The following is a 12,054-nucleotide window of genomic DNA, read 5'->3' as shown; positions in this document are numbered from 1 at the left end:
ATTGAAGCTCGTTTATTTATTTATTATTATTATTATTAGGTGAATTGATGCTCACTGAATTAGAAGATTGAGAATTGAATTGAGAGGGTTGACTAGAAGGTGGACCTGACGAGCCACTTATGATACAACAACTTTCTGAATTTTTTTTCATTCACATTAATATTGCTATAACAAGCTATGTCGGTCTAGCCCACCAAGTCCCAACACCCAAAAAAAGTAATGTCTGTCGAATTTGACTTCAGCGCTTGGATGAGGCAGTTGGCGAGTTGGCCAGCATTCAAAATTTTTAGATTTTCAAATTTATTGGCTAAGAAAATCTTCTTCTACTTTTTTTTTTTTTTTTTTTTTAAAAAAAAAGCATCTCATTATAGCCTCAAACATTTTAACTATCTATTTTTACTATTTAATTTAAATATTAATTTTTAAAGATTTTTTTATTCTTTCTCTAACATTCATTGAATATTTGCGTTATCATAACCGTTAATTTTTTTAAAAAAAAATTATTTCTTTCTAAGGGTTACATTTTTCAAAAAATATGACATTTTCCCAAGGTAAGATCATTTCTCTTCCAGTTTTCATTAAAATAGAGTATGCGTGAGAAAAGAAATATAAAAAAGGGAGAAGACAAGTTTAATTTATTTATTTTTATTGGTTTGGGGAGTGAACGGTTGCTAATCACTCACCAAACCAAAATCATCAATTTTGTGAGTCTGCTCAAGAAAGGTTTTTTGTATTTTTCAGCATTTTTTCTCACCAAAAAGCTATTTTGGTGAGGCTATTGTGAATGCATCATAATTAGCCATTCGAGGCAAGCACACAACTTATGCTTCGATAGCCTTTCAATTTTAATCCGTTAATTTTTACAATTTCTGTTATTTTAAGCAGTTTTATTATTTGAATTGTTAGCCATTTATGTAGTAAATGTGGAAAAGTCCTTATGAAACGAACTCACCTACTCCTAACAATTCAGGCTACAAATTATAGTAATAAATTGTCACGAGAATTATAGTAAAAAATGTAGCTAGTTTGATTGCTACATTATTTTCCCATTACTGCAAGGAGAAAAGAAAAGAAAAGAGAAATAGACGTGGATTTGATGAAGAGGATATTTGAGCATAGATAAGATAAGATTGAAAAATGAAAGAAACTCAACAACCAACCACAATCTTGTAGTCCCTTCCAAATTAATGGTTTCGTGCCCTCTCCTTAACATTGGCCTATAAATAAGTAAAAGAAACACTGATTTTATCATCACACTTGTGTTTGCTGACAAATATGAGTTCCAAGGCTTTTCTTTTACTAGGTCTTTTGTTGGCTATTGTTCTTCTCATCTCTTCGGAGGTGGGAGCGAGGGAACTGACTAAAACTTCAACTGACCACAAAAATGGTACGTTGGAATTTATATTTTGCTGCCTTAGGATCTATTTGAGTTTACGATTTTTAAAAACGTAATTAAGCGTTTAGTAAAATCGTAGTTTAGCCTTTAAAATTGTGCGTTTTGTTTGCTTTTTCTACTTTTTTAAATCGCTATTTTTCAACAACATACTCTCAAATGATAAATTTTCTACGATTTGTTTTAAAATCACACTTTTAATTTTACGAGATCCCAAATGCCAAATACCAAACACTCTTAGTAGCCTTTGTTGCTACAAATGTCCAGAGTTTTTGTTTTACATGAATTTAATTACACATGTTATTGAAACATGTTTACTAACATGATTCATCGTCCATGCAGTGGAGGCCACCAATGGAGTAGATGATGCCAAATACGGCGGCGGATATGGAGGAAACCCCGGTGGCGGTTATGGGGGGAATCGGCCTGGTCATGGAGGCTACAATGGCGGAAACGGCCATGGAGGTTACAATGGTGGTCATGGAGGCTACAATGGCGGAAACGGCCATGGTGGTTACAATGGCGGTCATGGAGGCTACAACGGCGGCCATGGTGGATATGGCGGAGGCCAAGGACGCTGCTACTATGGATGTTGTAGGGAGGGTTACTATGGAAAGGGCTGTAGTAGATGCTGCTCTTATGCTGGTGAAGCTGCTGATGCTAAAACCGAAGCCAAGCCTCAAAACTAAATTAAGCAACATAATTATCTAAATTAATTATGGTGCTCATTTCCGTTTGTAATATTATAAATGAAGCTAAATGAGATGTAGAAATAAAATCACGAGTGGATGTCTATGGCATCCGATCCCTCATGATTCATGGTAATGCACATGTTGTCTCATTGAATAATTTTTAAGGTTTGTATCAATTCAGAATGTTGCATGTCACATAACAGATCTTCATTGTTATTGTTTAGATCTTTCATTGCCTTTAAACAATGACGGAGTGACGGAGCGAAGATTTTAGTTGACGGGGTAAGATTAAAAGATAAAATTGAACAAAAATCTATTAAAGAATATAATTAACAAAATAAATAAACAATTCAACAAAATTTGTTTAATCCATCAATCACTACGCAGTACCACTTTAAAATGAAATCCAACTGAAATTTGGTATAAAATAAAAAATAAAAAATAACCAGTAAAATCCTAGTTTTCTCGTCGTACGTACTGCAGGTGGTAGTTTTCCTTTTCTAGAGATAGGAGTTTTGAGATTCAACTGGTTAATTATGGGTGCAAGATTTGTGAGGTTATGAACCATTCTAGATCAATTGAATAATAAAAAATAAAAAACTGTTGCGCAATTAACCAAGGTTATGTTAAACAACACAAAACAATCACACACAAGAATACCTAAATTTAGGTGATTTTTTCAATGTGAAGCACCTTTACGGGAGAAAGTAATCATGGAGAAATTTACTAATAAAAAATAAAATATAAAATTATGGTAAAAAAAAAAACCGCATAAGCCCAAAACCTAGTACACCTGAATCTCACTTACACACAATTAAGCATCGAAGGTTTCTCACTGCTTCAAGCTAGCACCGCTTAAGCCCAATCGGACTCTGAGAAATTTGGTGTCATCACCAACCAACAAACTAAGGCAACTTGCGGTTTCATTTGAAAATGCAATTACGTACAAAAATCACCAAATTTACATGTCTTTTTTCAATTAGAAATGCTATTGGTTATTATAGTATTCTCCTGATCCTAAGTAGATATTGTTTTCTTAAAAAAACAGAAATACCAAAGACAATTTTCTGACGGCCAGCTAAGCTTTGGGTCGCACATGATGTATCTCATTACAAATGTCTGTCATTTGGAACTATTAATGAGAAGTTGAAAATGCAAGAAAAACTTTTTTTTTTTTTTTTTTCCTAATTCGATGGTTGTTGCACGTATATTTGCTTATGAATAACATATATTTGGTCCCTAGACAAGCCTGACATGTATTTTAACTTCATTAAAAACATTCACTAAAATATCATATGGATTAATCATAGGATAAGTAATGTACTCTAGTACAACAACAAAATTATAGAAGGAAGGTATATATATATAAAAGATCCCACCAAAGCATTTGATTTACAACATCTTAATTAATGCCACACTAATTCAAAATACACCAAAACAATAACAAAAAAGGGAAGAAGAATATTACAAAGAAAAATAAGATTAACAGTAGAAAAACACAAGTATAATAATACATACATTGCTTTGGAAAGGTATCTTATCCAAACTATTTTATTTAATTTCTGCATCTCCTCCTACTCGAGAGCCTTATTCTCAAGGTCTTCATTAACCAATCTTGTTTCCTTGCGATCACAATGCTTCCAATTATTACTCCAGCAGCAAATCCAAATCCATATCCAATCACAACTATTTTCCAACCAAATTCAAATGGTGATCCAGAATCTTGATTTGCTTCAAAGATTGAAGGCGGAGAAGGCGGCTCATCAGAATTCAAACATTTCTTTGTCAATAGTCTCCCACACAATTCTGGATTCCCCTCAAATGAATTGTTCTCAAATGTATCAAATTGTTTCCCTTGTGGTATAGGTCCTGTGAGATTATTATAAGAAACATTGAATACTTCTAAGAAAGTAAGTTGTGTTAACTGCTACGGAATCTTTCCTGACAATTTGTTATGCGAAAGGTCCAATGCTTCCAACTCCGTAAGGTTTCCTAAAGACGATGGGATGTGACCAGTGAGACAATTATTAGAAAGATTGAGCAATTGAACTCCTTTTAAATTTCCAATAGATTCTGGAATCTCATTGACAAATCCATTACTTGAGAAATCAATGGCTATGAATATTTCTTGGACCTTCTCGTAGAGAGCATACCTGCCTTTGTTTGTCATCATCATAGTGTAAGTATATGGCTCTGCTTGATCGTTATACCCAAAACCTTCCTCTATTTCAAAGTCTGAGTTTTCATGAATATATGTTAATGAATGCACCTTCTCAAATTTTCTGGCCTCCCAATTTTTAAGAAGTTCAAATGGCAGGTTTCCAATAAAATTATTGTAGGAGATGTCAAGGATTCGCATGTTGGGGAACTTAAAATAAGTTTGAGGTATCCCCATTGGACCATTGAATTTGTTTGACCGTAAAATGAGGACCTCTAAATTTGGAAGATGTCCCACCCAAAATGGAAATCTATCAATGAATTGGTTATCACTAAGATCAAGGATCTTTAGCATCGAACACTTGGCCATCGATCTTGGTAAATGCCCTTGGAATTTGTTTTGACTTAAATTTATTACCCTCAAACTTCCTCTCATCCAACTTTCTGGAATGCTTCCTTGAAATTTGTTCATTCGCAGATCAAGTACCGATAGATAAACAGCAAAGTTGTCCAAGCATCGAGGAAGTGAACCAGTTAAGCTGTTATTAGCCAAATTAAGGAATAGAAGAGAACTCAAATTGCAAAACAATTCTGGTATATTTCCGGTCAATAAGTTGTTTGAAATATAAAAAAACCGAGTTCTGCCTGATGGAATAGGAAGTGATCCTTGGAGCAAATTGGACTTGAGGTCAAGAAATTCTAGAGAAGTCCCTGAAAGAATAATTGGATGTTGACCAAAGCTTGTGAGAAAGTTGTAGGAAAGATCAAGAACTCCTAGAGTTGATGTGCTTGTGTTCCACATCCATTCTGGGACTTGGCCATGAATCTTGTTGTGGGACAAATTCAAATACTCCAGTACATGTTGGTTTCTTAGGAAATTCGGAAACTCGCTCAAGTTGCACGAAGAAAATCCTAAAACTCGAAAATTGTGAAGAGTTGAATTGGCAATATTGGTTTCTTTAGTAAGTAACGACAATTGATTACCAGAAATATCCAATGTAGTTAAATATTTGAGCTTAACAAACAGGTTAAAATCCACAATGTTGTTAAGGTAGTTGTCAGAAAGATCAAGAAATTCAAGATTCTTGAGGTTGGAAAATGAGTTTGAAATTTGACCATGAAACTTGTTGGCTGCAAGATTCAAGACAAATAATTGTGTGAGGTTCATAGGCCCAAAAATAACTGTACCAGTTAAGTTATTGTTGCTCAGGTCAAGGGAGTTCAATCGTGTCTCATTCATAAGCTCGAAATGCATTTCACCACTCAAAAGATTATGGCGTAGATCAACCCTACTCAGTTGTGGCAAGTTTAAAAGGCTAAAAGGGACTGAACCTGTCAATTGATTGCTGGAAATGACTAGATAAGAGAGTTGAACAAGGTTTCCAAGTGAAGGTGGCACGTTACCCACAAAAGAGTTATATGAAAGGTAAAGAGAAGTGAGTTTAGTGAGGTTACCAAGTGAAGGTGGCACGTTACCCACAAAAGAGTTATATGAAAGGTCAAGAGAAGTGAGTTTAGTGAGGTTACCAAGTGAAGATGGAATGGACCCCGAGAAATTGCAACTCCACGTATCCAACTCAGTCAGAAAGACAAGGTTTCCCATAGAAGCAGGTAGCTCACCCGAGAAACTCGTGTCTGCGAGGATCAATGTCTCAAGCGGACTACTCCATGTAAAGTCAGGCAAATAACCAGTGATGCCTTTATTGCCACCTACGGAAAGAAGCTGTAAATTTGGTAGCTTAAAGATGCCCATTGGAAATTCCCCGTGCAAACCACAAAAACGAAGAGAGAGGAATGTTAAAGAAGACAAATTTGCCAAAATATTTGGCACCGTAGAGCTAATGTTCACCCCTCTCAACCTAAGCTTTTGTAGGCGGGTCAAATTTCCAACTAGGGTTCCGAGGTTGGGCTTTTTGAGTTCCAAATGGGGATACTTAGGAATGTACTCAAAAAAATTGTATTGAGACAAATCAAGGGATGACAAGTATGACAATTGTGAAATTTCAAACGGGATTTGGCCAGAAAATTGAGACGAAGAGAGATTGAGATCCGTTAGTCTTGAAAGATCACCTACTTGGGATGGGATTTGAGAGTGGTTAAAATGATTGAAGGCAAGGTTAAGGCTTTGGAGATGAACAAGGCGAAAAAGGGTACTAGTGGAGTTAATAGAACCAAATAGGCAGCTGCTGCTAAGGTCAAGGCCAATTACGTGACCTGTGCTCTCATCACACTCCACCCCATCCCATGAGCAGCAATCACTTTTGTCTCCTTCTACTTTCCAAGACGCAACCTTTGACAATTAGGAGTTGGATAATAAGGTGAAAAATCAAGAGGATTTTCAGATGCATATGTAAGGATGATAAAGCTTTCCTTGAATTGCAACAAGGCAGAGCTCTCATCACGATGGCACAAGGGTTGCATAGAAGGAGAAGAATGAGTGGGCATAATAAGATGCAACTGTGAAGAGAGAATATTGAAAATGAAGAGAGAAAGCCATGATAAACCCATAATGTTTTGTTTGGATATGCTTGCAATTAGTGAAGCTAGGAGAGAGCTTTCATTTATAGGCTGGAAACACTAGTACTGTTGTTGTAATCAGTCTGATTATAAGATGTTGTTACCGTTTGTCCTCACCGTCCGATACTTCATTTGAGGTTTGTTACTCATGATGATCAGATATATATGGTTCCTCCAATCAAAATCAACGATTAGAGGGATCTAAGATAAGTCATATGTATGTGATGTTTCATGTTTCACACTCAAATACAAAGTCTATAGTCAACCTATCACTCTCTCCACTCTTGACAATATGGTCCTGTGAAGACTTTTAATCAGCTTAATTAGCATTAATTTCCAACTCCGATTTCTTCGGAGTAATCTTCTCTTCGTAAACTACACGGATTAAATGATTCATATTCCTACCTACTTCTTCCTTCAAGTCAATAAAGTTGTTTTATATTGAGAAAAACTTTTGCTAGATAGACTTCCGATCCACCCATGGCGTGATATCTACTTCGGAGTAATTTTTAATATTATAATTATTAGCAAAAATAAAAATAAAGAAATAAAATCAATATAGGAAAGGAGAGCGTCTTGGGTACTGAGGTTGCACAAAAGGTGGCTTTTGTGCCATCAATTAAAAGCTGACACTTAAGTCAATCTTATCAGACTTAATTTTAGGAAAAAAAAAACCCTAATGCACCAGATTATACCAGGTTTGAGGAAATCAAAACTTCAAAAATTAATTAAAAAAAAAAACTAGGGCAGCCACCACAAGTGCGCCCAGCAGGTGGCCGCGCAAGCCATCCCCCGCCCAGGGAGAGAGTTTCTGCAGAGAAAGATCCGACCGAAAGAGAGAGGGGAGAGATCCAAGCCACAAGGGGTAACTCACGGCCACCCCCCAAGCCACAGGGGGTGGCTCACGGCCACCCCTGATGGCCGGCCACCACCCCTCTCCATTGCAAAACATTTTTAAAAAAAAAAAATTTAAATGATTAAACTTGATATAATCATGAGGTGGTTTGGTTTTATTTTGGTAATGTGTTCCATGTTAATGTGTCAGATGGTGAATGGTGGGCATAAAAGAATACTTTTGTGCAACCTCCTAATCTAAGTTATTCTCATAGGAAAGTTAAAGCTCACGTATCGATCTCACACAATTTTCAAGTTTTCTCTTAGGATGTGTTTGAATGTGTGTTTGAAAGGTCTAAAAGTGTGTTTAACACTTAAAAATTTCGTTTGAAAAAAAAGTACCAGTTTGGTAAAAAAAATTGAAAACTCTTTTAAAGGTCCAAAAAGCTTAAAAATAATCAAAACGCACTTTTGACAATAGCTTAAAAATAAAGTTTTTACCAAAAAGCATTTTTTGACTTAAAAATTTTATTTTCAAACACAATCTCAATCATGCTCTTAATAAACTACGCATATTAAGTCGGTGTACGTTTTATAATTATTGAACACACTTCTTTTTTTTTTTGGCACTGTTTACAAGGTGAAACCATAAATAAGAAAAATAAAAACAAAAAAGATAATACCTAGAGCTCTTTGATTAATGATTGGTGTAAATATGAAATGTTATGTCAGTTGTTCTCATGGTCTTATTAGGATTTTATTTTCTAAAAAAAATATTTATATCATCATTTTTTTTACTTTTTTTTTTTTTTTTTTTTTGCTGCCATTTTGGTGGTTTTATGGGATAAAATTAGTATCCTTAATTCCTAGTTCCTCCTATTCTATAAATCTTGAAAACCTGTAAAAAGACCCGAGTTAAATAAGGCCCATTTTCTCAAAAGCCCAATAACTCAAAAACTAAGATACGTCGTCGTCTCTCTAGCTAGAACAAATTCTCTTCATGATCATATTTCTCTTCCTGAGACAAAATCACTGAAAGTATCGAAAGCACTTCAAAGCAGCTCCAGCTCCCTCATTGGCTTTGATAGTTCTCTTCTCTATCTTTCAGATACCCATAGGCCATAGCCCAATCTAACCCTGCAAAATTTGATATCATCACATCAACCAAACCGAAAAAAAAATAAAAAATAAAAAATAAAATGAAACAAAAGCAACATGCATGAGCATTCATTTGATATTAATGGCATAGACTTGGTGCATGCAAAAAGCTCCAAATAAATTTACTCGCCAGAAGCCACTACCTCAACCTAATACACGTCTCTTTTTTTTTTCTGTCAAATTAATTAGAAAGTTGAAAATGCATACTCTGACAAAATCTTCAACGGCTACTTCCCACCACCTCATCTCAATCCAAATGTTCAAGAGCCAAAATTCATAATAGATAAGGGTGGACATCCATCTCTTCTGGCCGCTTGGTAATTAATTTCCTTCCTCGATCTATATATATATATATATATTCTCAAATACAAATTTCTTGAGATCTATAACGTATGGATAGCTATCTACCTATGACGTCTTTAATTGCTCTTTATAAATATTAGACTCAAAATAAATGGTGATGGATTGCGTACGTCCTTCTGCATGAATATCCACGTGTTCGAAACAACCTAGCCACGTTGTCTCAATACCCTGCTGACATTTAGACGAGTACGTGAATGTAAAGGAGGGAGAGTGATCGACATGAGTGGTTAGTAGTTGGCGACATAATTTTGGCCTAACAAGTCAGCTGAATTGGCCTTTCATTACTGGACCCCCACCTTTGACGCCTCAATTGGACTTGGACTGATCAATTTTGCTTCAGGACAACAGTTGGATATATATATATATATATATATATATATATATATATATATATATATATATGTGTGTGTGTGTGTGTGTGTAGTTCGTCTAATTGAGAAAATAAAAATAAATAAATAAGAAAGACATGAGCTCCATTGCATGGATTTGGATTATACATCTATATAAATTACATGCAATATACAGGAAGTTAATATATATGAGAGGACACGTCACACGTGAGTCGTCCCACATCTGTTTAGACACTAATACAGTGATCGAAACATGTCCAAGCACCCAAGCAAGTAAAAGGCTCTCTCACATTGACTATATGTGTTGTATGCGATACGTACAATACGTACAATTAATTGCACCTGGTTGGGATCCCCCATAATGCTAGTGCATGCGTGCCGAACTCTCAACTTGACTTGCCATCAATCTACATATCTATCAAAGCTCTAGATCTCCTTAGAAAAAAAAAAACAAAACAAATTCTAGAGATATAGTACTAAACGACACCACATTTATGTACAGTGTTGTCTAGCTTACACTCTTTACAGTAGTTTATCTTTTAGTATACCCCTCCAGCACTATATAAAGACCATGCATGGAGAGACTTGGTATTCACATCCTTCTCAAATCTTTCTTATGAGATTTATGAGAAACCTTTCACCAAGAAAAATGAATTCCAGAATTTTTATTTTCTTAGGTCTTCTTTTTGCTGTCTTTCTTCTCGTTTCTTCAGATGTAGTGGAAGCAGAGACATCCAACGATGAGAAGAAACGTACGTTGCAATAACCCGACCCCCTACTACTGTTTAATATGTTCTCCTTTTTTTTCTATTCAATCCCTTTATTTGCCTCATAATGATGTTATTCCTTTCCATGAGACACTTCATTCTTTACGAATTTCAGTTTTATTTTAGTTTATTTTTCCTCTTAACTGAGATGTTACAAATGGATTTCTTGTTTGAGGCATATACATGCGATCCTGCGCGTCTAAGGGGAAGAAATTGTAGTGTTTTTCTTTAATTTTGTGCCATGATAAGGTTGCAAATGGATTTATTGTTTACATGTTTAATCACATTAAGGTTGAAGATCCATGGTGGGGTGACGACGGTTAATTATTTTTCAACCTCCTCATTAATTCTAACTTTACAATTAACACTGCATGCAGAAAAACCGAGCAAAGTAGATGACATAAAGGATGCCTTACATGGTGGTCGTAAGGGTAGAGCGGGTGGTGGTGGTGAAGAAGATAGTACTGTTGAAGTAAATTATCATGGTGGCGGTGGTCATCATGGTGGTGGACATCATGGTGGTGGTCATCATGGAGGTGGTGGAGGAGGTGGTGGTGAAGAAGACAGTACTGTTGAAGTAAATTATCATGGTGGCGGTGGTCATCATGGTGGTGGACATCATGGTGGTGGTCATCATGGAGGTGGTGGAGGAGGTGGTGGTGGTGAAGAAGACAGTACTGATGAAGTAAATTATCATGGTGGCGGTGGTCATCATGGTGGTGGACATCATGGTGGTGGTCATCATGGAGGTGGTGGAGGAGGTGGTGGTGGTGAAGAAGACAGTACTGTTGAAGTAAATTATCATGGTGGCGGTGGTCATCATGGTGGTGGACATCATGGTGGTGGTCATCATGGAGGTGGTGGAGGAGGTGGTGGTGAAGAAGACAGTACTGTTGGAGTGAATTATTATGGTGGTGGCGGTCATCATGGTGGTGGTCATCATGGAGGTGGTGGAGGAGGTGGTGGTGGACATCATGGTGGTGGTGGAGGTGGTGGTGAAGAAGATAGCACTGTTGGAGTAAATTATTATGGTGGCGGCGGCGGTCATCATGGCGGTGGCGGTGGTGGTGGTGGTTATGGTGGTGGTGGTCATCATGGTGGTGGTGGTGGTTATGGCGGTGGCGGTGGCGGTTATGGCGGTGGGTGCAAGTATAAAAGATGTTGTGGTGGTTACGGCCATTATGGAGGTTGCCAAAGGTGGTGCTGCTATGCAAGTGAGCCTCAAGAGAAGGCAACTGAAGTCAAGCCCTAGAAGAAGTAAAGCTAATAAATATGTAATATAATGAATAAATTGCAGGCATGGACGGGGTTCTATATTCCAAAATGTGCATGCCTTAGCTATGGAGATCATCTATAAAGCTGAACCGGCCTCTTGGGACACTAGTCCTTGTAGCTTTTGTATCATCTTCTTGTACCTTTTGTATCGTGCCATGACTATATACATATGAATGATAATATATAACTTTTGTGCCTTAATTAATTAAACAAGTCCCCCAAGTGTATATATATATCCCTTATGATATCCCTTATGAACAAGGGACGAAACAATGATCAGTTTCATCATATTGATGAAATAAAGGAATTGGTGGAAGTTTCCTATCAGACTGATCAACGGCACCGAGTATGGTGTGTCATACAGAAGTAAGAGAGTTAATTTGACCGATGCAGACCAAATGAGCAAGACTTAAAACTTACAAAAAATGGTTAAATGCATTTTCAATACATGTAGTTTGCACTAAAATTAAATAGTCACTTGAGTTTTTAAAAAGGTCACAAATGGTATATGTAGTAATTAAGCAAATAAATCCAAAGACCATAGGGTG

The 12,054-nt window shown here is 36.4% G+C and overlaps 2 protein-coding genes and 1 pseudogene across 2 annotated transcripts; 2 read left to right on the top strand and 1 right to left on the bottom strand.

Annotated features, from left to right (window-relative positions):
* The first annotated feature begins 1,242 nt into the window (after positions 1 to 1,242).
* Positions 1,243 to 2,268, top strand: LOC132180342 (cold and drought-regulated protein CORA-like). Its single transcript, XM_059593137.1, has 2 exons — positions 1,243 to 1,387; positions 1,736 to 2,268. The coding sequence occupies exons 1-2, from the start codon at positions 1,276 to 1,278 to the stop codon at positions 2,080 to 2,082; spliced, it is 459 nt and encodes a 152-aa protein (XP_059449120.1). The 5' UTR covers positions 1,243 to 1,275; the 3' UTR covers positions 2,083 to 2,268.
* A 1,372-nt stretch (positions 2,269 to 3,640) lies between these two features.
* LOC132180694 (receptor-like protein 7) lies at positions 3,641 to 6,687 on the bottom strand (annotated as a pseudogene).
* Positions 6,688 to 10,046: 3,359 nt separating this feature from the next.
* LOC132180341 (glycine-rich cell wall structural protein 1.0-like) lies at positions 10,047 to 11,707 on the top strand. Its single transcript, XM_059593136.1, has 2 exons — positions 10,047 to 10,216; positions 10,609 to 11,707. Exons 1-2 carry the CDS (start codon positions 10,081 to 10,083, stop codon positions 11,481 to 11,483), a joined length of 1,011 nt encoding a protein of 336 aa, XP_059449119.1. The 5' UTR covers positions 10,047 to 10,080; the 3' UTR covers positions 11,484 to 11,707.
* The last annotated feature ends 347 nt before the right edge of the window (positions 11,708 to 12,054 follow it).

This window comes from Corylus avellana, chromosome ca5 (assembly GCF_901000735.1).
Source record: "Corylus avellana chromosome ca5, CavTom2PMs-1.0".
NCBI classification, from domain to species: Eukaryota; Viridiplantae; Streptophyta; class Magnoliopsida; order Fagales; family Betulaceae; genus Corylus; species Corylus avellana.
This window is presented reverse-complemented; position numbering and strand designations above follow the sequence as displayed.